At 44.0% G+C, this 27,141-nt stretch overlaps 1 protein-coding gene across 2 annotated transcripts in view; it reads right to left on the bottom strand.

Annotated features, from left to right (window-relative positions):
* PCSK6 (proprotein convertase subtilisin/kexin type 6) overlaps window positions 1–27,141 on the bottom strand; it is a 128,017-nt gene that overhangs the window by 69,422 nt on the left and 31,454 nt on the right. Inside the window, exons 3-6 of one of the 2 annotated variants that reach the window (XM_034424697.2) lie at window positions 15,850–15,960; window positions 11,677–11,820; window positions 9,100–9,176; window positions 2,445–2,533 (exon numbers count right to left, since the gene is read on the bottom strand). In XM_034424697.2, the coding sequence (XP_034280588.2) occupies window positions 2,445–2,533; window positions 9,100–9,176; window positions 11,677–11,820; window positions 15,850–15,960 (421 nt within the window). The remainder of the gene's footprint in view (window positions 1–2,444; window positions 2,534–9,099; window positions 9,177–11,676; window positions 11,821–15,849; window positions 15,961–27,141) is intronic. The other variant, XM_087877926.1, reaches the window with a different exon arrangement.

Below are 27,141 nucleotides of genomic sequence, written 5' to 3' on the forward strand. Positions count from 1 at the left end.
CCAAGCATCAGGGCTGCTTTAGCGGGAGGAAAATCCCAGACTAACTTGTGGAATTATCTAGACGGAGAAAAAGAATGCAGGGAATGTAAACATGCTACTGTACCAATAAAGGAGACTATTTGTAGCTCAGGGTTGGAAGGAGGGTCCTTGGTGCTCGTTGAGCTTGGTTGTTTTCCTGCTAGTAGCGCTGATGTTACTTGGTCTGGGTAATGAAATATCTTCAAGAAAACTACCAAGCTAGAGAGCACCAAGGATCCCTTAGTCCTCCTCCTCCTCCTCTCTACACACCCCATTTCCTTCTAACCCTGATGATGTTATTTAGTTGGGTAATGAAACATCTGCAAGAAAACCACCAAGTTCAGAGAGCACCAAGGAGCCCATAGTTGTCATTGTCCTCCTTCTCCTCCTCCTTCTCCTTCTCCTTCTCCTTCTCCTCCTCCTCAGGGGTGGGCTGCTGGGGATTCGCAGGGGTTCAGGAGAAACTTTAGCTAAGATTAACTTTAGCTAAAATTTGAGAACCCCCAAATCCCACTCCTGGCTGGCCTCACACACCCCACCCCGCTCCTCCCAAGAGTCCGGTTTTGGATGCAGGTAAGTGTAGGGTGCACGTGGAGGCTCAGGGCAGGCGAAAAATGGGCCCACTGGAAGTTTGGGAAGGCTGGAAACAGAGGGCCTCTGGAGCCTGGGGAGGGCAAATATGCCCCCCCCCCCGGCTGTGCTGCAGGAGACTGACTAGGCCACATGCACCATCATGGCTATGCCCACCCAGCAACCGGGCAGAGAACCCCTTGGTAAAAATTCTGAAGTTCCTCCTCCTCCTCCCCCTTCTCTCTGCACACCCCATTTCCTTTTAACAGTGATGAAGTTTATCTAGTTGGGTAATGAAACACCCACAGGAAAACCACCAAGCTCAGAGAGCACCAAAGACCCCATAGTTCTCCTCCTCCTCCTCCTCCTCCTCCTCCTCCTCCTCCTCCTCCTCTCGGCACAGCCCATTCCCTTCTAACACTGATGAAGTTATCTAGTTGGGTAATGAAACACCCACAAGAAAACCACCAAGCTCAGAGAGCACCAAAGACCCCATAGTTCTCCTCCTCCTCCTCCTCCTCCTCCTCCTCCTCCTCCTCCTCCTCCTCTCGGCACACCCCATTCCCTTCTAACACTGATGAAGTTATCTAGCTGGGTAATGAAACACCCACAAGAAAACCACCAAGCTCAGAGAGCACCAAAGACCCCATAGTTCTCCTCCTCCTCCTCCTCCTCCTCCTCCTCCTCCTCCTCCTCCTCCTCCTCCTCCTCCTCCTCTTCTTGGCACAGCCCATTCCCTTCTAACACTGATGAAGTTATCTAGTTGGGTAATGAAACATCCGCAAGAAAACCACCAAGCTCAGAGAGCACCAAGGACCCCATAGTTCTCCTCCTCCTCCTCCTCCTCCTCCTCCTCCTCCTCCTCCTCCTCCTCCTCCTCCTCCTCCTCCTCCTCCTCCTCCTCTCGGCACACCCCATTCCCTTCTAACACTGATGAAGTTATCTAGCTGGGTAATGAAACATCCGCAAGAAAACCACCACATTCAGAGAGCACCTCACATGCTACAATCTCCAACAGATAAGATGAGGACAAGTGAGAAAAGGCAGCAGAAGGCCTCTCTTCATAGGGTCTATGCAGAAAAAGAATGTGAAGCCTTTGGAGTACGATTGGATATAATTCCTTAGCATTTCTTCCACCCATTCAGAGCCCATCAGATGCCCCATATAGCCTATGTACAATAAAGAAACACTTCCTAAGCAGTCGTCCTGTTCTCTGGAGGGAATCCGACATCGACCGCATTTTGTAAGAATTTGTGAATGGCAGCCAAGCTAAATATTTGATATTTGACCTGTGTGTTTAAGCATGGATTTGACTCAGTATATAAAACAGTGATAATAGTGCTCCTTTCTGAGGGCTAAAAAGACATGTTTATTGAAACAAAGGGACATTTTTTCTCTCTCTCTAAACCAGGGGTGAAATGCTCCCGTTTCGGACCGGATTGCCCAATCCGGTAGCTCCGGATATCTGGTGCATATGCTCTCAGTGTACATAAAAAGACAAGATACATTCGTCAAGAATCATAAGGTACAACACTTAATGATAGTCATAGGCTCAAATAAGCAATCAAATCAAAATAGCATAAGGTTTGGTTTGGTTTGGTTTGTGAGACCCCCAAATGACAACACTTAGGGTCAGAGAAACAAATATATAGTAATAGTAACGGGAATCCTTGAAACAGTACATTGGTTTCAACTGCGTTCATAAAACAGTCTTCTACCAAAAAAACAGGTGCTGGCAAAAAAAAAACCAACCACGTACCCCTCAAGTTCAGCAGATTCGCTTTGAAACGAGATGGGCGGGAAATAAATTTAATGAACACATGATAAATAAATATTGTAAGGACCCTCTTTCTCACCTCCAATTCTCGCATTGTATGCGATGCCCACAATGCAGTTGGAATTGTTTGCTGATGCTGCCACTTCGCCTGCACAGCGGGTGCCATGCCTAGGAAGAGAATTCACAGAAAGGTTTTAGAGTTCAGTACAAATCTTGTACGCATTTGAAGTGGGGAGGAAGGGAGCGAGGGAGAAGGAGAGAGGGAGAGGGAGGGAGAGAGTGGGAGAGAGGGAGGGAAAGAGAGGGAGGGAGGGAAAGAAGGGGAGAGGGAGGGAGGGAAAGAAGGAGGGAGAGAGAGAGGGAGGAAGGGAGAGAGGGAGGGAAGGAAGGGAGGGAGAGAGGGAGGGAAGGAGAGGGAGGGAGACGGAGAGAGAGAGAGGGAGGGGGAGAGGGAGAGAGGGAGGGAGAGAGGGGGGAGAGAGAAAGAGAAAGAAAGAGAGAGAAAGAGAGAGAATATGAATATGGAGATTTTCAGTCATCCAGGTCATAGTGCAAAAGCAAAGGTGCTTTTTTTCAAGAGACAACTGGACATTTCGCTTCTCATCCAAGAAGCTTCTTCACCTTTGAAGAAGAATGAACCGAAGAAGCTTCTTGGATGAGAAGCGAAACATCTTCAAAGAAAAACCAGAAAAGTCCAGTTGCCTCTTGAAAAAAAAAAGCACCTTTGGGACAGAGAGAGAGAGAATGAGAGAGAATGAGTGAATTTAGCCACAGAGAACTGACTGAAACTTGCCATCGGAGGAGTTTTTCTCCTGTTCTTCCCTGCAAGCTTTATTTGGGATGGAGAATGCAGGAGAAGGAACAGCCTGTCATTTCCTCTCTGAGGCATTGGAGCCGTGTTCGTTCAAGGCCTGCCCCACACCTTCATTCTTAAAAATAAGCCTGGATTTGTCTTAATGGGTTCATCATTCACTTGGCATTATTATTGATTTTAATATTGCATCTAATACACGTTTAGCTCGACTATAATCCTTCACCCCTTGAAATTCTCCTAAATATGTAATGGAAAATTCAGTTCCATGCCTACAGAAGATGGCATGGAAGGTAGCCTAGATCTTTCAATGATTACCTTTTTAGGTGCAAAGAATCAGGTATTTTAGTTTGGGATATGTGCACCCTATGATCCTGACTTTTCAGGTAGTCCAGTCAAGGCAGACAATCAGGACTCCAGAGAAACTACCGTACTTTTTGTACTATAAGACGCTCCGGACTGTAAGACACACCTACCTTTTGGGGAGAGGAAAACAAGAAAAAAAAAATCTGCCTCTGCCTCTGCCTCCCAGCAATTTTGCCTCCTTGCAGCAAACAGCAAAATTGGGCGCGCGGAGGCGACAATAGGCAATGGCAATCCCTGCAGCCTGAAACAGCTGATGGTCGGGAGGCGGATCCAATCGACAATTAGCTGCTTGTGCTAATCAGGCTGTGCTGAAGCTGAAATGGGCTGTTTGCTGTTTGCTGCAAGGAGGCAAAATTGCTGGGAGGCAGAGGCCAAAGGATGGGAGCCGGCGGGTGGGCAGGGCTACATTCGGTGTATAAGATGTACCCAAATTTTCACCCTCTTTTAGGGGGAAAAAGTATGTCTTATACGCCAAAAAATACGGTAGTTTTCAATTGCTGTGTTGGTCAAATACCTTTGCTGTGGTTTGCCAAACTAACTCAATCAGTTTGGTTCATAGAGCACAAAGAGACACTTTGATATCAAGCTAAGGAAACCAGGAACAAGAATTGATTTCAAAACATTTAAGGAGTTTTTTTCAGCTACATGTACACAAAAATCTGGTCTACTAAACCGTCAAGTCAAATTGGCACTAGATAAGGGTCAATGGATTTCACCATTGACTCTTATCAATGGTGGGGGTGCGGAGCAGACTTGGGCCTCTTGTTAGGTTGTTGGTTTGAGCTCCGAACTTGGCAATTGGGTTGCAAACGTTTTGTCACCATTCGAGGAGTCATCGTCAGTGTGTTTTGAGTTGCGCTCATCTGTCAGAACACAGATCTTGAAACACCTTTTTATGAGATGCAAATTAGTCTGAATGTTGTTTGTTCAGATATTACTGAGTCATTTTGGGTCTCTTGTGGCTGCATGACGACTCCAAACTGATGACATATTTAACGCCACCCTCTGGCTCAGCCTGCTCATCTACATTGAGGCTCTCACGGTGCTACAATGTTTGTGTGCTAGCTAAACACGGCCACTCTGGACTCTGATTCAGAGCTATTTTTCATTACCACGGCAGGTATTATAAATAATGCTAGACAGAGGGAAAGTAAACTTTTGATGGGCAAAGGCACTCTATGCAAATCAAGGACAAGCACATCCAGGGAATTACTGAGTTACGTTTCTGCCTTCTGGTATTCATTAAAGTGGAACGCCTCCACGGCAGCCTGCGTTCGGAAAAGTTTCAAAAGTGCATCGAAGTTTTTGACAATTAATCCTCTCAATTAATGAAGCACTCGGAGGATTACTATCATTAGAAGAGAGAAAGGCTGATCTTAGAAAGAGAGCGTTTCATTCCAAGCTGAGTCCTGTTAAGTCTTGGAGGAATATATTTGCAGGGCAGCCAAACAGCTGCAGAATTCAACGCAAAATAACTCCATCCCATCCCATCCCAATCCAATCCAGCCTAGGGAATTGCAGCTCTACACTTTATTAAGCAACTGTAGCATCTTATTTCTGATTGCATGCCAAACTATGGTTAATGAGGCTCAACTATAGTTTGGCTGGATGCCCTGACTGAAAACTATTGTTCCAATGGCTGAACCGCCTCCAGAATTGCTTTTAAGAAATAGAAATGCTAAGCAGAGAGAGGAAGAGAGAAGGATTGAACGCAGACATTCAGGAGAAGCTAAGTGCCCTTGGTACCGGCCAGGTTTCCTGCTCCACTAAACTTTTTAATCTATTTAACTTTAAAAAGAAAACAAAAGAGTGAGCTAGCAAGTTGCAAAGCAAATCATATTTGAATGATCCCTGTACACTTTCCTGATAAAGATGATCGGCAGAGTTCTATGTTCCATTCTCCAGAAAAAGACAAATGGAAAATTTGGGAGAAAGCATCTGTCAGCCTTACCTGGTAGACAAGACAGGAAACATGATCAGAGAGGCTAATTTTACTTTGTTGTAAAGAAACTAACAAGTCTGAAAATCCAGTTCTCCTGTTAGCTTTTATTTTATCTTTTATAGCCCAAGAAACTAAGCAAGTTCCTGTCTGAAACTTCTTGCTCTACCCATTATGATCTCTTATCTCACCATTTCCTAGTAGACAGCACCTCTCTGCCAATTCTCGTAAGGTCTTTTCCACATACCATTAGATCATCTTGCAGGAGAGTAGCAGAGACTGAACTGCTAAACAAAGGTGCTTTTTCAAATGGCAACTGGACTTTTGTTTTTCCTTGAAGACGTTTCCCTTCTCATCCAAGAAGCTTCTTCAGTTCTGACTGAATGGTGGAGGATGGAAGGATTTGTATTCCTTGCAGTCATCTGGTCTTTAGCATTCTGTCTGAGAGTCGTTGAGGCCACTTTGAGTTTCATCTCTGCCCTCAGGGGACACCTGAATAGCGCAAATGGACCAGAGGTGGCATTCAGCAGGTTCTGACCAATTCGGGAGAACGGGTAGCGGAAATTTTGAGTAGTTCGGAGAACTGGTAAATACCACCTCTGACTGGCCCCGCTCCCATCTATTCTCTGACTCCCGAGTCCCAGCTGATCGGGAGGAAATGGGGATTTTGCAGTATACTTCCCCTGGAGTGGGGTGGGAATGGAGATTTTGCAGTATCTTCCCCTGGAGTGGGGTGGGAACAGGGATTTTGCAGTATCCTCCCCCTGGAGTGGGGTGGGAATGGGGATTTTGCAGTATCCTTCCCCTGCCATGACCACCAAGCCACGCCCACAGAACCAGTAGTAAAAAAATTTGAATCCCACCACTGAAATGGACGGGGAACCTTCTTGGAACTGCTGAAAGGACTGTGTTGTAAACAGGAGACAGATGATGTCATATCCCTTCCTCTTAGTTGAGAGAGAGAGAGAGAGAGAGAGCTCTCCAAGTGGCCTCAACAACTCTCAGAAAGAGTGCTAATGACCAGATGACTGCAAGGCGTATCAATCCTTCCATCCTCCACCATTCAGTCAGAACTGAAGAAGCTTCTTGGATGAGAAGCAAAGCGTCTTCAAGGAAAAACAAAGTCCATTTGCCTTTTGAAAAAGCACCTTTTTGACAGCTGTGACCTGGATGACTGAGAATCTCCGTAGACATTTTGCTAAATATATTTTGTAGCTGGTTATATGGCCCAGAGAGCAGTTATTTTTCACGTATGGGCGAGCCCCTTCCCCAGAACCCAATTTACATTCTAAATGTGATTAGATTAAACTGATGACCACAACTCTATGCCTTTGTGCATTCCTGTTTGAAAGTTCAGAAAGTTTGCAAGTGGTCCCTAAATGAGGACTCCTTGTATGCCCGATTACTTCTGTTCCTTCCACTTATCTTTCTTTCTTGTGTCTACTTTCAGACTGCAAGCTCCTTAAGGGCTAAATTATGACCTTTCTTTTTTGGTACTGTTGTGATCCGCTGGCAACCTGCAGAGCTGGCAGCAGAGTCAGACAGTGAGGAGGCTGGGGAGGAAAATGGGCCAGTCCTGGAGTCCGGGGAAGGCTCGGATGAGGGCTCTGCGTCGGAGGCAGAGAAAGGGCCATCTGGGAGGTACGTGCTGCCTCCGGAGCCTCCAGAGTCGGACCTCAGCAAGGCAGCGGAACAGGGGAGCCTGTTCCCAGTGCGAACAGGGGAGCCTGTTCCCAGTGCGCGTATGCGCAGAGCTGCCAGAAGGCAAGAACAGTTAAAACAAAAGGAACGACTCAGGAGTAGGGTGTCAGACTTCAATGCTATCTCAAAATAAATGAATTTCCAAAAAGCCAATCTTTAAGGAAATATTTTCTTTATTCAAGCACAGCAACCAAATCATGACTCGATGCGGACAAGACTGACCTTTTGCCCCCCAATCCCTCCCTTTCCGATCCCCAATTCTCTGCTTCTCATTGGCTATCTTCCAAGTCCCTCTGCTGACTTCTTGTCTCGTCATTTCACAGGAATGTCTCCCCCCTCATTTCCACGACAACCGAGCTTCAAAGGGATTTAGCAGGCAAAAGTTCAGAGCTTATCTCTCCTCTCTATGCCAGTGCTGAGGCACTGACATAGGGCTTGGAGATGATTGCCCCCTCCCATAAGACTTAAAGGAGGAGCAAAGGCACGTGGGCCTTTGCGGGAAACAACGTTGTTAATTCTGTTCAGTTTAAAGTCTGAAGCTCTGTTTGATTCTGGACTCCGTGTGGCTTTGCCAATTAGGTCTTTGGCAGCGTGTCAAGGGAGATAAAGGTGGGTGATTATCAGCCTTATCCAGAAGGGCTCTTTACAACTATTTGGGACTCATCTGTGAATGGACAGAATTCAGAGCTGTTGCAATAAAAGAGGTTTTTGGGACTACGCGGGTGTTTTACTGACTCAGGAAGCCTAGGTACAGCATTGTGTCCCTAGACAGCACAACTATCATTATTTAATGCTCGGTTATACCTGAACGGATTCCCTAATTACTGTAGACCCAAACCTAAGAATAGGGGTCATCACCTTTTTTGGTAACGGAGTATGAGAACTTTAATACAACAGTTCAACATACAAGAGCTGCAATCAATGAGAAGGAAGAATTCTCTTGCTCAATTCACAGCTGTTAAAAACTAATGAGCCTTGCTTAAAATATATAATATAACAGCAACCTGAAACCAATTGACTTGCCCCTTTCTCCATTCCCCCCCTCCCCCAGGTCCTTGTAAAAATCTCACATTAGCTAAAACTTTCAGCTTGGCAAGCCACACGGGGCCACATGGCTGCGCCATGCAAAACAGATGTAAGATCATCTGCTTTGCATTCTCCCACCGACTCACCCTTTAGCCAAATTTGGAATTTTCCTTTTACGCGTAAAACTCTCCCTTGGAATGAGGCTTTTGAAGGTGGGTTATTTCGGCAGGAAGCATAGTAGGGGCATAGTAGCCAGCTGCTTTTCAGGCTGATAGGCAAATAGCTACCATATTTTTCGGAGTATAAGACGCACCTTCCCCCCCCTAAAAGGGGGTGAAAATTTGGGTGCATCTTATACACCAAATGTAGCCCCTCCAACCCACTGCCCCTCACCCTTTGGCCTCTGCCTCCCAGCAATTTACCTCCTTGCAGCAAGAAGAAACAGCCCATTTCAGCTTCAGCACAGCCTAATTAGCACAAGCTGGTTGTCCATTGGATTGGCCTCCCGACTCTCAGCTATTTCAGGCTGCAGGGATTGCCATTGCCTATTGCTGCGCAGGCCTCTGCTGCTTACTTCAAGGAGGTAAATTGCTGGGAGCAGATTTTTTTTTCTTGTGCTAATCAAGCTATGCTGAAAACAAAAATGGAAGTAAAGCAGGCTATTTGCTGTTTGCTGCAATGAGGCAAAATTGCTGGGAGGCAGAGGCAGATTTCTTTTTCTTGTTTTCCTCACCAAAAAAGATAGGTGCGTCTTATAGTCCGGTGCGTCTTATACTCTGAAAAATATGGTAACTACAAAAACAGAGGCACTTAGTAAAAGGCAGCCCAATTCCATTCTTAACGGGGAGTGGTAGGAGAGGGAGAGAGATAGGGAAAAAAAATGGAACACACTTATTTTCATTGCTTGGATCATAGCGCGGAGTTGGGTCTTCATCATTTCCATTGACATCATAGCTTGCGTGGGGGTCCTGAGGGAGGGAAAAAAAAATAACCTAAAGCACAACTAAAAAATAAATCAAAAACAAGACACAATGAGCAATGGGTGGAAGCTTATTGAATGAGATCCAACCTAGACTGAGGAGAAACGGCCTAACAGCGAAAACAATTAACCAATGGAACAGCTTGCCTTCAGAAGCTGTGGGTGCTCCATCACTAGAGGGTTTTTTTAAGAGATTGGATAGCCATTTGTCTGAAATGGTCTCCTGCCTGAGCCGGGAGTTGGACTAAAAGACCTCCAAGCTCCCTTCCAACTCAGTTATTCTGTATTCTGTAAAACCTCCTTTTCACTCTGCTTCTAACCTTGTTCTTCTTCCAGAGATCTCAGAAGGTTTTTTTTTTTTTTTTACAGGATCCCCAACTCTGCATTGAGATCTGTTCAGACCAACAAGCCTACAACTGGTTTATTTAAAAGTAAACTTCGCTGCATTCAACAGGACGAGTCGTTCTCTGGCTTGCTTATTTACTGGTTCAAAGCAGTCTGCAAAAAGAAAACGGATTTCTTGAGCTGAAAGAACTTCTCAGAGAAGTTCACCACTCTCGAATATCCAAGCTGGAAGAACAACACAAGAGGTGTGTGTAGTTGCTGGAATCGAAAGCAGGCTAAGTCCTTTGGGGATGGCGTGGACATTCTCTCTCCGCTGGTCATCAGCTCCTTAAAATAATGGCGCCTTTTCCAAGACTCGCAGCTGTCCAAGTTCAGGAAAAGAGGGCAAAACTTCAAACTTACCGTATTTTTCGGAGTATAAGACTCACTTTTTCCCCCCTAAAAGAGGGTGAAAATTTGGGTGCATCTTATACACTGAATGTAGCCCCGCCTACTCGCCAGTCCTCACCCTTCGGCCTCCACGTGCCACATTTTATACCTGCTCCAGGCTGCAGCCATTGCCACAGAACATCGCCCCCTCCTTGGATTGCGTTTTTGCCTCAGCTTGCCTCCAAAAGCTCCGTTTGAGAGGCTGTGTTTTCAGCCTCCGAAATCCCCGTTCAAGGCTGCGGTGATTGCCAAAGCACATCGCCACCGATCGCCACCCAAAAACGCGACACACAGAGGCCAAAAGCTGGGCGTGCGGAGGCCTAAAACGCAGCCTCTCAAAAGGAGCTTTTGAAGCATGTGCACGCTCACAACCAGTGAACCTGTTGCTAAAGTTCACTTCTAGGAACAGCTGATTGGGGGTATTCCGGGAGCCCAATCCACCCGCCAATCAGCTGCTCGTGCTGAATCAGGCTAATATACCTGTTCCAGGCTGTTTGCTAAAGACGCTAGCCAGACAGATGCTGGTAGGCAGATTTTTTTTTCTTATTTTCCTCCCCCAAAACTAAGGTGTGTCTTATACTCTGGTACGTGTTATAGTCTGAAAAATACAGTGGGTACCCTTAAAGCAATTGTTCTAACACCCCCTTGTTATGGGAACACAGTTGCAGACTAGGTGATAGAAGAAAACTATGAACCCTTTGCAGGGTCCTGGGTGAGACCCTACTCCATTTCCCCGACTGTTTTGGAGACTACCAGAATATTCTGGAGACAGAGAAAATCCCTGATGATGGGCTACAGTATGAGCCCAACAGCTTGGTAGAATAAACCTTTGGTCCCAGTAAACGATTCAAGATTGGATCCTGTGACATTATCCTAGGACACGTATATTTATCTTCATTCGCTACCAGAATAACTGCCTTGATTATTTTTCTGCTGAAATATTGCAAAGTCAGCTGGCATCACAGAATCAAGATCACATGAAGTGTTAATACCACTTTATAATGCCTTGGTAAGGCCACACTTGGAATACAGCATCCAGTTTTGGTCACCACGATGTTAAAAAGATGTGGAGACTCTAGAAAGAGTGCAGAGAAGAGCAACAAAGATGATTAGGGGACTGGAGGCAAAAACATATGAAGAACGGTTGCTGGAATTGGGTATGTCTAGTCTGATAAAAAGAAGGACTAGGGGAGACATGATAGCAGTCTTCCAATATCTCAAGGGCTGCCACAAAGAAGAGGGAGTCAAGCTATTCTCCAAAGCACTTGAGGGCAGGACAAGAAGCAATGGGTGAAAACTAATCAAGGAGAGAAGCAACTTAGAACTAAGGAGAAATTTCCTGATAGTTAGAACAATTAACCAGTGAAACAACTTGCCTGCAGAAGTGACGAATGCTCCAACACTGGAAGTTTTCAAGAAGAGATTGGATGACCATTTGTCTGAAATGCTATAGGGTTTCCTGCCTAAGCAGGGGGTTGGAGTAGAAGACTTCCAAGGTCCCTTCCAACTCTGTTATTCTATTCTATTCTGTTCTGTTCTGTTCTGTTCTGTTCTGTTCTGTTCTGTTCTGTTCTGTTCTGTTCTGTTCTGTTCTGTTCTGTTGTTCTGTTCTGTTCTGTTCTATTGTGTAGCAATCTTCCCTGCTTCTTTCTCTTGTATTGTACAAGTAGGCAACAACCAAAGATGTGTGCCAAACCGTTCCCACCTTTACTTACGTAGTTCTCTACAAGATCAGGGTGATTCCTCTCTATGCCGTCATCAAGGATAGTCACTACGACACCTTTGCCGGTGTATCCTCTTTGCCAAGCTCCCAGAACATTCATTTCGGACCTGCATTCGCTGTTGTTGTCTTCACAATGCTGAGAACAAAGACAGCAGTGAGTACGCTGTTGCTCCCCTTCCCGTACCTGTCACACTCAAGTCAAAAAGACGGCCTTCCGGTAGCTACTCTGAGTTTGAAAATGGAAGGACCAGCAATTGTGTTTAGTTTATTTATTTTATTTTGACAAGCATGTATAAGATAACAGATATAAGTATAAACATGATTATGAATACATGAGATGGATACGAATAAATGGGGACAGTAGGACAGGGATGGTAGGCACGCTGGTGCACTTATGCATGCCCCTTACAGACCTCTTAGGAATGGGGTGAGGTCAACAGTAGACAGTCTAAGGTTAAAGTTTGGGGGGTTTGGGGATGGAATCACAGAGTCAGGTAGTGCATTCCAGGCACTGACCACTCTGTTGCTGAAGTCCTATTTTCTGCAATCAAGTTTGGAGTGGTTTACCTTGAGTTTGGATCTATTGTGTGCTCGTGTATTATTGCTTTTGAAGCTGAAGTAGTCATTGACAGGTAGCACATTGTAGCGGATAATTTTATGTACTACGCTTAGGTCAGACCGAAGGCGGCATAGTTCTAAGTTGCCTAAGCCCAAAATTTCAAGCCTGGTGGCATAAGGTATTCTGTTGCGAGCAGAGGAGTGGAGGACTCGTCTGGTGAAATATCTCTGGACTCTCTCAATTGTATTAATGTCCGATATATAGTGCGGGTTCCAGACATTTTTCACACTTATGACAGATTTCTCACTTAGCCACATAAATTTGGGGCTCCATTGTGGTCGTAAGGTCGAGGACTACCTGCAGACGTTAAGCCTTCCTAATTGATCCTTTAAATATGAAATAGCCATTCTCTTGGTTATGAAAGAATTACTGCATTAGTTCAGATGCTGGCTGGATATCAGACACTGGTAGCTGAAATAAGCACAGTGCATTTTATTTCTAAGATTGAACTTTTTCGCTTCAGACTCAGGTCCTTTCTTCTGGATTTAACCTGATGCCGTATAGCTGGCAACCCGAACCAGACAGAAACAACTTGGCAGGAGTTATTGCCCTTTTGTGGCAGCTGGCAAGGTTAGCTACTGTAAAGCATTCGATGTGAAACTTCCCTTGAAGAGGGTGCAGGTGTGGCCACCTGCTCCAAAGTACAGCAGCTCAGCTTCAGCTAATCCACCAAGCAAATCACTAAGAACCTGTTTTGCTGTTATTTTAAGACTTTCGGGAACACCCTGACCGTTTCCAATGTGGTTTTCACACCAGCAAATGTCCTGCACAGCGTGGGACTCGCACACACACCAAAAAAACAAAAAAACGAATGAATGTCTGCTCTTGTATGTCTGCCTGTGTGTGTGTTGCTTCTCCAAGTTCTCTTCCTGTTTAGGGGTGGGTGGAAATCAAAGAGAATGAAACTATCTCTTTTTTATTGGGACTTATAGATAACAATAGCACTTAGATCAGGGGTCAGCAACCTGTGGCTCTGGAGCCGCATGTGGCTCTTTCACCCCTCTGCTGTGGTTCCCTGTCACTCAAAATATGGGTCACAATTGCCAATGAGTGACACCCGCTGGCACGTGATTTATTGAGCTTTTCGGCCCATCTTTTTTTTTCGGAGTTCAAAATGTTTTTGTTGCATGCAGAAATCAAAATGTGTTTTTTCTGTAGCAGGTCATTGATTTGATAAATGCAGCCCACAATTGGTTTTTTTTATGCATAGCATAAAGGTAAAAAGTGATGTATGCAGTGTTATCTTCATTTTAGATGTTCAAAGGGTTTTGTGGCTTTTGTGTTTTCTTTTCTGTGTGAAACGGGTCCAAATGGCTCTTTGAGTGTTTAAGGTTGCTGACCCCTGACTTAGACTTATATACCGCTTCATAGTGCTTTACAGCCCTCTCTAAGCGGTTTACAGAGTCAGCCTCTTGCCCCCAACAATCTGAGTCCTCATTTTACCCACCTCGGAAGGATGGAAGGCTGAGTCAACCTCGAGCCTGGTGAGATTCGATCTGCCAAACTGCTGGCAGCCGGTGATCAGCAGAAGTAGCCTGCAGTACTGCACTCTAACCACTGCGCCACCGCGGCTCAGATAATTAGTTAGAAAATATTTGTGGCAGATTGATATTGTACATGGAAGTGGTTCTCGATCTTTTCTTTACCACAGACTCCCTGTAAATACCTTTTGTGGCCACGGAGCATGGCCACGGACCACCAAGACTTAACTCAAGAGTTAAAGCACCAGCCTATGTCAAGCCTTCGTGGACTCCCTGTGATGATATCACAATCCCCCAGTGGTCTGTGGACCACAGGTTGAGAACCACTGGTCTATGGTACTTGAAGTTACCCCTATATACCTGCAGACATCAAATTATTTGAAGCCAAGCCCATAGCACAGTTTCTTTATGGTGCCCAGCTGGGCCTCTTCTCCAATTTTGGATCATTAGAATTTGTAGAATTCGAATTTCTAAGATCAGCCATTCAAACCCCAAAATATGTCTTAATACCACTCAGAGGCTAGAGACAGGTCTCATGAAAGTGGCTAGAAGGTGGGAAGTCATTAGCAATAGCAATAGCAATAGACTTGTATATCGCTTCACAGCCCTCTCTAAGCGGTTTACAGAGTCAGCCTTTTGCCCCCAACAATCTGGCTCCACATTTTACCCACCTTGGAAGATTGGAAGGCTGAGTCAACCTTGAGCCTGGTGAGATTTGATCTGCCAAACTGCTGGCAGCCAGTGATCAGCAGAAGTAGCCTGCAGTACTGCACTCTAACCACTGCGCCACCACGGTTCTATATTCATATATTTCATATATTTTTTAACATTATCTTTCTTTCTCTCTCTCTCTCTCTCTCTCTCTCTCTCTCTCTCTCTCTCTCTCTCTCTCTCTCTCTCTCCCTCCCTCCCTCCCTCCCTCCCTCCCTCCCTCCCTCCCTTTCCTTTCCTTTCCTTTCCTTTCCTTTCCTTTTTTAAATTCATCTCTTATTATATGAAAACTCTTAATAAATATAGAGAACGAAACCCTCAGTTGTAGAACTTGCTTCTTTTGGCCTGCTTCTTCTACCGTGTTTCTCCGAAAATAAGACCCTGTCTTATATTTTTTTGAACCCTGAAATAAGCCCTTGGCCCAGTGGTGGGTTTCAAATTTTTTTACTACCAGTTCTGTGGGTGTGGCTTGGTGGGCATGGCATGGCTTGATGGGTGTGTCTTGGTGGCCGTGGCAGGGGAAGGATACTATAAAATCTCCATTCCCTCCTCAATCCAGGGGAAGGTTACTGCAAAATCCCCATTTCCTCCCAATCAGCTGGGACTTGGGAGGCAGAGAATAGATGGGGGCGGGGCCAGTCAGAATTTTTACTACTGGTTCTCTGAACTACTCAAACTTTCCGCTTTCTGGTTCTCCAGAACTGGTCAGAACCTGCTGAAACCCACCTCTGACTTGGCCTTATTGCCATGCGCTCAAAAGCCCAATTGGGCTTATTATCAGGGGATATCTTATTTTGGGGAAAACAGGGTAGGATCCCACAAAGATAGCATGATTCACCTGCAAGCTGAAATCATTGTAGGTAAAACTTGCAGGTCATCATACCAAAGAGAGATCTCAGCCTCTCTTACCCAACAATTAATTTTATTGCAAATCTGCATGTACTTGGGCACATACACCATTATGATGGTTGCTTATCCAGTCAACTAGATGCTTCGGCTGGATTTAGCATTTTTATCCACCTACCGAGTCCTTCCAAGGACCTATTATTTTGTTGTCGATGATCACAAAACTAACTGCAACACTAAAACAACCCATTCAAGCAAGCTCAAATGCAATAAGAGCCAATAAACCCACTATAAAGACAATTGAAATGTATACATATAAGAAGCAAACAAAGGAGAACACAATAAAACAAAGCAATGCTAAATAAATAAAGTAAAAATATTTTTTTTTCAAGTAGTGTTCAAATAATGACTTCCTTGTGATGTCATTCCACGATTAGGGCATCTTAAGCTTCCTATGGCAATAGCTGCTCTTTTCACACACGCACACACACACAAAATGTATAGTTACCATGTACCACATTTCAGGCCAAGATGGGTCATTGAACGAAACGAAACGGTGGTTCCGACGAACTCGCCTTTTAACTCTCGCTTTCACCTCTTGCTGCTGTATCCACTTTACCTAGAGAACGATAAAATAGTTGCATTGGTCCCTTTTTTGCTTTCTCTTTTATTTATTTTTATTTTATTTTTATTTTATTGAATTTGTATACCGCCCTACTCCCGAAGGACTCAGGGCGGTGAACAGCCATAGAATAAAACATATAAATACAAAATTTAAAATAGAATAAAACGAATTAAATAATTTGGCTGAATTTAAAACCCCAATAATTTAAAACCAAATTTAAAATTTCCATTTAAGAAGGGGAAAAACTTAGGTCAGGAGCTAAGAGCTAAAGAGCTACTTCCTTAGAACAGGGTATTTGACAGCTCAGTTTTGACTTTTGGCTCATCAATAGCTCTCGGTTAAGGTAATTGAACCACAACAAACAGGGACATTAAAAGATCAAAGTGAATCTCATTCATCAGTAAAAGCAATCTCCCCAGAGTTATCGACAGTAGCTCTTGGTCTTTAAAATGAGACAGAGAAAAACATCTTGTGAGATTCTTAAGATAAAGGATTCTAGAAACAAGGGGCCATCCCAGACAAGCTTCTTGTCCTCATAAAACTCCTCCTTATTTGATAAACTGGGTGAAATCAGGCTTAATAGCAGTGACTGTGAGAGGAATCTTGGAGTCTTAGTGGACAACCAGCTAAATATAAGCTAGCAGTGTGCAGCGGCAGCCAAAAAAGCCAATGCAATCCTAAATTGCATTAACGGAGGGATATAATCACGATCAAGTGAGGTACTATTGCGATCTTGTGAGATCCGGCCATAAATGGTATGAATGGGTTTTAATATTTTAATTTTTAAATGTTTTTATAAAGGTTTTTTTAAAATGTATTGTAAGCCGCCTTGAGTCTCCGGAGAAAGGCGGCATATAAATTAAACTAATAAATAAATAAATAAATACTAATACCACTCTATAAAGCCTTAATAAGACCACATCTAGAGTACTGTATCCAGTTTTGGTCACCACATTATAAAAAAGATGTTGACTCTTAAAAGGGTGCAGAGAAGAGCAACCAGGGAGATTAGGGGACTAGAGACTAAAACATATGAAGAACGGTTATAGGAACTGGGCATGGCTAGTCTAGTGAAGAGAAGGACCAGGGGAGACATGATAGCAGTCTTCCAATATTTGAGGGGCTGCCACAGAGAGGAGGGGGGTCAAACTATTTTCCAAAGCACCTGAAGGCCAGACAAGAAATAATGGATGGAAACTGAACAAGGAGAGATTCAACCTAGAAATAAGGAGGAACTTTCTGACGGTGAGAACAATCAACCCATGGAACAGAAGTTGCCTTCGGAAGTTGTCGGAGCTTCATCACTTGAGACTTTCAAAAAGAGATTGGACTGCCATTTGTCAGAAACGGTGCAGAGTCTCCTGCTGAGCGGGGGGTTGGACTAGATGACCTATAAGGTCCCTTCCAACTCTGTTAATCTGTTAAAATCCCATTCTTTTCCTGCAGTTCACAGCTCTGCTTTTCTACTTAGTACTCAATGGAAGTCACCTTGAAGATAGTAAAGTAACAAACCAAGGTCTTAAGAGGATTGTGCAGCCTTTTAGATTCAAAAGGGAAACCATGCTACAGAATACGCCAGGACCTGTGGGTGGTAGGAAGGCAACTTATGGCATCAGTTGGCAACCCCTTAAAACCAAACACATATTTTCCCACAATCACACAGCAGCTGGGAAAAGATGCAGCAGGTATAAAGAACTAGCAACAGATGATATAGGAATGCACATGTGTGCTTCCAAGCATCTTTTCTTCTTTTCAAATCCAATGTGTTGCACGAACCAAGCGCCCAACTGCCCCTCCAAAGAATACCTTCTAACAGCAAGATTGTTCTACTCATGAAAAGCAATTTTGAACCTGTGAATGTCTATAGAGGTCATCAATCTTCCAGGTCATCACTGTTGTCTCAAAGGTGTTTTTTCCAAAAGTCCAACTGGACATTCTTGGGTTCCCCCCCCCCCTTTGAAAACGTTTCACTTCTGAAGTTCTAAAGAAGCTTCTTGAATGAGAAGAAGCGAAACCTTTTCAAAGAAAAATAATAATAATAAAAGTCCAGTTGCCTTTTGGAAAAAGCATCTTTGGGTGAACCTATGAACATTATTATCGTTTTTTCTAAGCGATGCTTTCCCTTCTTCTGCCTTTTTCTTACCACGTTTTCCCGAAAATAAGACCCTGTCTTATATTTTTTTGAACCCCGAAATAAGCGCTTGGCCTTATTTTCGGGGAGTTATTATTTTGGGGCGCATGGAGCAAGACGGGGATCCTCTTGCCGTCTTACCTGATTTCCAGCTTTATCTCCCTAACCCAGGGGTCTGCAACCTTAAGCCCTCAAAGAGCCATTTGGACCTGTTTCCCACAGAAAAGAAAACATCGGGAGCCACAAAAGCTGGGTGGGCATGGCCAACTCGATGTCACTGACTTCTACCAGTCACGTGACACACACACCCCAGCCACGCCTACCCAGCCGGTCATTAGGGCAGAGAACCAGTTCTTAAAAAACACCGGAAGCCACAAAACCCTCTTGATATATATCTCTCTCCCCTCCCTCCCTCCCTCCCTCTCCCTCTCTCTCTGTATGTCTCTATGTCTTTCTCACCCTCTCTCTGTATCTCTCTGTCTCTGCCCCGGTCACTTCTCCATCCCCCGCCATCACCCTTACCTTCTCAGGCCAGGCAAGGAGTGACTGGGAGGGGTGGGGCCAGCCAGTGGTGGGATCACCCAACAGGGAGCCATAGCAGAGGGCCCAAAGAGCTGCATGTGACTCCGGAGCCGCAGGTTGCTGACCCCTGCCCTAACCCTAACCAGAGGAAATGGCAGGGACCTGTTCCACATGCGTTTACATATTTTCGGGGATGACTTATTTTGGGAGGAGGGCTTATTTTCAGGGGAGGGTTTATTTTCAGAGGAGGGCTTATTTTCAAGGGGTCTTATTTTGGGGGAGGTCTTATTTTGGGGGGGGATGTTATTTTCGGGGAAACACGGAACTTCCCTTCCTTTTGGTATTGAGTCAGCATTGACTTCTGACCATTTATTTTATTTATTTTATTAAATTTCTATACCGCCCTTCTCCCGAAGGACTCAGGGCGGTGAACAGCCACGAGATAAAACACATAAATACAAAAATTTAAAATGAATTAAAAAATTTGGCTGAATTTAAAATACCCCATCATTTAAAACAAATTAAAATTTACATTTAAAATTTTTCATTTAAAAAGGGGAGAAGATTTAGGCCAGGCCAGCTTGATGGAATAGGAAAGTCTTAAGCGCACGATGGAAGGTGCACAGATCCGGGATCCTCCGTATCTCCGGGGGGAGCTCGTTCCATTGCCTGCATGTGTCCCTACAGCTTTTTGGGAAAATTTTCAGGAATGGTTTGCCCTTGTCTAGTTCTTCCTAGGGCTGAGAGAGACATTTCCCAAAAGTCGCCCAGTTGGTTTCGTGCCTTCGGTAGGACTAGAATTCCCAGCCTCCTGGTTTCTAGCCTGGTGCCTTAATCACCTAGCTTTCTTCCTCTTATATAGGTCTTATTTTCTAATGCTCAACACATTTCAGAAACAAGAAGTTTGAGTTATTAGCCTGCCTGAAACCAAACAACAGTGACAAATCAAATCAACGCTACAAAACAAACCAAAAAAAAAAAAAAAAACCACACAAAATACCCAAAAACACAACCATTTTCCCTAACTGTTCAAATAATTTCCATCCCTTTTGATCCAAGTCAAAATAATACTGCTAGCTCTTGCTGTGCAGCTTTGCTACAACAGCTGCTCTGCAGCTGGAGACTCCTGTTCGCACACTCAACAAAATAAATTATAAATCTCCCGCACATCGAAAACGGGGAGGCTAAATATTGTTTATCCATTATAAACCTACCGGGATTATCATAAAACTTGGAAATGATGTGATCTTCACCGCACAAGTGGAGAAAAGGAAATTGGTGGCTTGTTTTGTTGTTTTTTCCCCTTTTCCTTTCCAGCATCAGAGAAAACCACCATGAAATCTGGGATTAAACTCCAAGGTAAGCAAAATCCACGAAGGAACACAGAATATCAGAAAATAAGAGTCTTAGATATATATAGTTCAGCCTCACATTTTTGATAGCAATAAATAGGAATTCTAAGAAGAGGGGTGGGAGAATTGTCAACCGTGACCTTTTCAAATGATGCATGTTTAGCAACTGCTCGGAATATCACCAGATGTTTAATGTGGGCTCAACGGATTCCTGAGTAATTGTTCAGAAGATCATCAAACATCTTTAGCCTCAGAACCTTAAAGATATTTTTTTAAAAAAAAAAAAAAACTTTTGCTTGGGCTGTTTTTCCTCAAACAGCTTGGCTTTCATAAAAGATGGTTTATGATGAGGGGCTTAGAAAAGTAAGGACACGTTTTAAAACTCATCGAGCAAGAGATATAGAAGCATAGCCAGCCGAACGAACAGGCTGAAAAATAGCTTTTATTTTATCCGTGGGGCTGTCAGACTTCTGTATTTTGTGTTTCGGGAGGTTGGGGGGGGGCCTGCACCAAGGGAGGCTCGTTCAATTTCATTGTACACACAAGCCACAGGTGTACAGTGTACAGGCCACACAAGTGGCAAGTCAGTGCACACATGTACACACATAGATCAACTTCTACACACACAGGCACGCCGGCCCCAACTTATACACACACAGGGACGCCGGTCCGAATACACCATGGCCTGGTAATGGGCCGCGGCCCAAGGGTTGGGGACCCCAACTCTACATAAATGCAGAAGAACCACCTGATACATCATGATCTATCAGTGTTTTTTTCCTGGTGATAAAGAATTCCCTGTAGTATTTTTAATGACTTATTCCAGGAGTTCACATCTTTGTCCTCAGTTTTTACATCCAACTTTTGATTGGTGCCTCAAGACAGTCTCCAAAAAGTAGCTGGTTTCTGATAGAATATTTGTAGCTCAGAATTGAATTTTGGGATCCTTGGTGCTCTCTGAGCTTAGTGGTTTTCTTGAAGGACGTTTCATTACCAAATTAGGTATCACCATCAGTGCCCAGTGATGATGTTATGTACAGTACTTGGGTAATGAAATATCTGGAAGAAAATCACCAAGTCAGAGAGCACCAAGGACCCCATTAGTTGATTTTTGTTACAACAAATAATATATTTGATTCATCTCCAGACATGTTTTTGAAGTAATTTTCCAATTCTGTGGTCCTCCACCAATAAATCCACCATGGATTTAGCCATCTAAAATATTTATATGCTATCATTCATATAGGACGCAATGGCTCAGTGGCAAAGATGCTGAGCTTGTCAATCAAAAGGTTGGCAGTTCAGCGGTTCAAATCCCTAGTGCCGTGTAACGGGGTGAGCTCCCGTTACTTGTCCCAGCTTCTGCCAACCTAACAGTTCAAAAGAACGTAAAAAATGCAAGTAGAAAAATAGGGACCACCTTTGGTGAGAAGCTAACAGCGTTCCATGCGCCTTTGGCGTTGAGTCATGCCAGCCACATGACCACGGAGACCAGTGGTGGGTTTCAAATTTTTTTATTACCAGTTCTGTGGGTGTGGCTTGGTGGGCGTGGCATGATTTGATGGGCGTGGCTTGTGGGCATGGCAGGGAAAGGTTACTGTAAAATTTCCATTCCCACCCCACTCCAGGGGAAGGTTACTGCAAAATCCCCATTTCCTCCCGATCAGCTGGGACTTGGGAGGCAGAGAATAGATGGGGGCGGGGCCAGTCAGAATATTCTCCGAACTACTCAAAATTTCCGCTACCGGTTCTCCAGAACTGGTCAGAACTTGCTGCAACTCACCTCTGACGGAGACGTCTTCAGAGAGCACTGGCTCTTTGGCTTTGAAACGATGAGCACCACCCCATAGAGTCAGGAATGACTAGCACGCAGGTACGAGGGGGAACCTTTACCTTTATTCATATACTGGTTTTCCAGATTTTAAGCCATCTTATTTTCCATGGGTCATACATAGCACCGTGGGCAACAGTGAGAAATGATGGGAGTCGCATCAATCTCTGGAGGGCTATAAGTCACCTACTCCACCCGCAGAGATACCACCTGTGCTATTCATACTGTGTGCTATGCCCACAATTTGTAGAGAAAAGGTGCTTTTCCTCTCCATTTTTATGGCGTTTTTATCAACCTTTCAGTGCATTTATTTCCTTTGGAAATCAATCATGTCCCCCCAAATGTGCACAAACCCTCATGTGGTTAATTGGATGCTGATTGCGAGGCTATTTATAATCCTGTCTAAATGATATGACAGAGGCCAAGAGATGTACAAGTTGTGAAAAGAGAATAAAAATTACCCAGGCAAATATTAGCTGAAATCACACTCTAGCCTAGCCTTTCCAAAACTGGAACTCTCTTTACAGATGGCAAGTCTTGGAGTTGCTACATTGCAGAGACAAATGGATTTATTTCTGATTCAGCTGTTGTGTATTTGAATTTTAACTTCAGGTTTTCTTTAAAGTGCTCCACGATGATGAGTTTGCATGTAATCTGTATCTCCCTTTGCAGGACCTCTTATTTCATTCTCCTCCCCTCTTTGGAAATTTGCAATGCAGAAGGCATTGCAAGGGAATGGGGGCTTGGCGGGTTGGCAGCTCTTCCTCCTAGCAACTGCTCAGATATTTTTTTGCATATACTCAGACAAATACATAAAGCACAGAATAGAAAGGACTTCTGTAGTCCATCAAGCAATTTATTAGCCGTGGTGGCGCAGTGGTTAGAGTACAGTACTGCAGGCTACTTCTGCTGACTGCCGACTGCCAGCAATTTGGCAGTTCAAATTTCATCAGGCTCAAGGTTAACTCAACCTTCCATCCTTCTGAGGTGGGTAAAATGAGGAGCCAGATTGTTAGGGGGCAACATGCTGAGACTCTGAAGCCACTTAGAGAGGGCTGTAAAGCACTGTGAAGTGGTATATAAGTCTAAGGGCAGTTGCTATCTTATCAATATCTATCTCATCAATCTCTCTCTCTCTTCAGTATCTATCTCCTTAATATCTATCTCATCAATATCCCATCAATCTCTCTCTCATCAATATCTCAATATCTATCTCATCTCTCTTTTCTATCTATATCAATATCCCTTCTCTCTCAATACCTCCTTAATATCTACCTCATATCATCTGTCTGTCTGTCTGTCTGTCTGCCTGCCGCCCATCTGTCCGTCCATCTACAGTATCTATCTATCTATCTATCTATCTATCTATCTATCTATCTATCTATCTATCTATCTATCTATCTATCTATCTATCTATCTATCTATTTATCTATCTATCTATCTATCTATCTATCTATCCATCCATCCATCCATCCATCCATCCATCCATCCATAGTATCTATCTATCTATCTATCTATCTATCTATCTATCTATCTATCTATCTATCTATCTATCCATCCATCCTCTATCCACCCATCCATCTATAGTATCTATCTATCTATCTATCTATCTATCTATCTATCTATCTATCTATCTATCTATCTATCTATCTATCTATCTATCTATCTTCCATTCATCTGTCTACCTACCTACCTATCACCTCTATCCATCCATCCATCCTATATCTATCTATCTATCTATCTATCTATCTATCTATCTATCTATCTATGCAACGTATTTATCCCACGGCATGTTAAAATAAGTTAGTTAAAATGTTTAAAATTCTGGTTAAAATCCTAGCTTAAAATCTTCCAAAAATCCTTACTCTGCAAGGTCCTTTAAAACCTTAGCTAAAATCCTACCAGTACCTTAAAAGTTTTTCTTTCTAGCAATGTTTCGACAGGCTCACAACCCTGTCATCTTCAGGCTCTTGTTTAGTTTAGAAGCTATGGGTGTGTTGCGAAGTCGGAGCTGTCGCTTTTCTATGTTTGCTGCTGCTGACGTATTCTTTCTATCTATCTATCTATCTATCTATCTATCTATCTATCTATCTATCTATCTATCTATCTATCTATGCTGATGCTGACTCTGTAAGCTGCTTAGAGAGAGCTGTAAAGCACTGTAAAGCGGGATATAAGTCTAAGTGCTATTGCTATAAAGCACAATCAAGTGGTACATAAGTCTAAGTGCTATTGCTATTTTTATTTCTCATTTGCCCAGACTGGAGATGAGAGAAGTTTCTCCCATGCATGCGTGTCTCTTGTTCCTGTTCTTAATGGGGCAAAGTTGACAGCAGAAAAGCTGGGTTTGCCTCATCTTCAATCTGCTGCTGAACCGTTGAAAAGGGCTCACTGCACACCCATCCCAAGACTGTACATTCAGGTTGTACAGGATCATCTGCTCGACGCGAGCAAAAGGGCAGTCAATTTACTAATTACACTGGCAAATTTCTGGGAGCCTTTTGGAATGCAAATGTCTATAAAGACATGAATAAATTGGAAAGAGAGTCTCAGCTGTAAAAGCATCAGCTCATTTCGATGACATGGAATTTACTTATCTTTTCATTCTCCCCCCTCCCGATACCCCTTATTGGTAAGAATCCTCAAGAACCGTGCAGCATTTTCTCTGGCATTTGAATTCCAGGTGGCATTACTTGTCAGTGAAAGTAAAGGTTCCGCCAGTGTCATTTGCATATTCGCACAATAACATTAAATGGGAACAGTCAAAAGGGTGATCCGTCTTCCTAAAATAAACTAGAAAGGTACTCCTTGATTATGAAATCACAATAAAGCCAAGTCCAGAAGGCTGCCATGCTAATTTTGGACAGCGTGTTTAGATAAATACTAACGGCACGCGCTTGGCTCAAGAATAATTTAAACACCTGTTCTAGTGCAGAAATCGTTCATTTTCACACCCAGAACCTCGTTTTTCCTTTCTCTAAAAATCTGATAGCGCTCTGAAAAGTTAACAAATGTTTGTTTCTTTTTCTCCTTCCAAAGGACAGGAGGCTCGGTCAATGGCCAATGTTTTTGCTGCTGAATAAGATCAAATCGCCGAATCATTGAAGGCGTATTTGAGCTTTGCAAAAGTAGACGGAATAAAAAGTTGACAAGAGCACTTGAACTTTTACCGTCTGGGATCAGCTGCAAGACTGAGAAGGGCTTTTATCCAGGATTAGTTTTAAGATCCCCTTAATGCAGCGCCCGTGAAACGGCATTGTCTACTTGCGTTAGAGACACAACCAACAAAACAGGCTTTGGGTATAAATTCCAGGTGTATTTCCGTGCGCAAAAGAACCTTTTTGTGCAAGCACAAACTTTTCTGCAAAAGGTTTTTTTTTAGGGAGAGGATACAACGTGGAATCAGAGCCAGTTTAATATATGGGTTAAGTGAGCAGAAAGTATTTAGAGGAGGGGTGGGCTGCTGGGGGTTCGTAGAAGTTCAGGAGAACCTCTAGCTAAGATTCTGTGCAGTTCGGAGAACCCCCAAATCCCACTCCTGGCTGGACCCACCCACCCTGCCCCTCTCCTCCCAGGAGTCCCTGCGTGGCCCGTTTTGGATGCAGGTAAATACAGGGCGTGCACGGAGGCTCGGGGAGGACAAAAAACGGGCCTACCGGAAGTTCAGGAAGGCCAAAAATGGGCCCGTTTCCGGCCTCCAGAGGGCCTCTGGAGCCTGGGGTGGCCATTTTCGCCCTCCCGGAGGTTCAAGAAAAGCCTCCAGAGCCCGGCAAAGGCAAAAAAGCCATCCCCCCATGGTGCAGGAGGCTGACTAGGCCACGCCCACCATGGCCACGCCCACCCAGCAACTGGGCAGAGAACCCCTTGCTAAAAATTTTGAAGCCCACCCCTGATTTAGAGCCATAGATATTGCAACTCTTTAAATGAGAGGCATCTTTTCCTGGAACTGAAGCCTGTGCCAGCTTATGGAGGACACAGGAAAAGACACAGCTGCTTTAAAGAGTTGCCGACCAGCGCTACATCTATTAGCAATCAATATTATCTCTTGTCTTCAAATCTTATATTCTGGGCCATTCTATTTCACACTGCAATTGTGAAATAGAATGGCCCATAGAATGGGGAGGGATGGCTTAGGATGGAAACGGTGATGTAGTCCCTCCTTCATGCGTGACTAACTGACTGTGAAATGGCTCCCTGCCGTTGGTTTTGAACTTTTAAAATTCCCTCATATAAGCTACAAGCTGCACAATAACGAATTGGTGTAGCTAAACTCTGAAAGAATTGCTTTTCCGGGTTAGGGTTAAGGTCCTTCACTAGAAACCGTGAGCTGAATACCATACTCCTAAAATTGGCATCTTCAAATTGTCCCTCTGCTGCCAGAACAATTATAGCCAGGTGTTTTGCATCCATGGTGGTGCAGTGGTTATAATGCAGTATTGCAGGCCTTACTAAGACCTTAGCAAGCCTTAGTAAGACCACACCTAGAATACTGCATCCAGTTTTGATCACCACACTATAAACAAGTTATTGAGACTCTAGAAAGAGTGCAGAGAAGAACAACCAAAATGATTAGGGAACTGGAGGTTTAAACATACAAAGAACAGTTGCAGGAACTGGGCATGGCTAGTCTAGTGAAGAGAAGGACCAGGGGAGTCATGATAGCAGTCTTCCAATATTTGAGGGGCTGTCACAGAGGGGAAGGGGTAAAGCTATTTTCCAAGGCACCCGAAGGCCAGACAAGGAATAATGGATGGAAACTGATCAAGGAGAGATTCAACCTAGAAATAAGGAGAAATTTTCTGACAGTGAGAACGATCAACCCATGGAACAGAAGTTGCCTTCAGAGGTTGTGGGAGCTTCATCACTGGAGGCTTTCAAGAAGAGATTGGACTGCCATTTATCCGAAATGGTGTAGGGTCCGCAGTTTGGATGGGGGGTTGGACTAGATAACCTATAAGGTCCCTTCCAACTCTATTATAATCTGTTAAACTCTGCCGATTACCAGCAGTTCGATTCTGAGCGGCTCAAGGTTGACTCAGCCTTCCATCCTTCCGAGGTGGGTAAAATGAGGACCCAGATTGTTGGAGACAAGAGGCTGACTCTGTAAATCGCTTAGAGAGGGCTGTAAAGCACTATGAAGTGGTATATAAGTCTAACTCCTATTGCTATCCTTGGCCAATTGGGAAGGAAATACTTTACACTCTTGTTTTCCTTTTTATCTTCGAAGCCTAGATTTTCAATAATCCTATAGAAAACCCATACTCTTAACAGGAGCACATAGTCCTCCATTTCTCCTCTCCCAAATGGATCATTTCTGAAAACTTTGGATGTTCATCATC

Source organism: Pantherophis guttatus, chromosome 13 (assembly GCF_059756535.1).
Source record: "Pantherophis guttatus breed Tessera chromosome 13, ASM5975653v1, whole genome shotgun sequence".
In the NCBI taxonomy this organism is placed as follows: Eukaryota; Metazoa; Chordata; class Lepidosauria; order Squamata; family Colubridae; genus Pantherophis; species Pantherophis guttatus.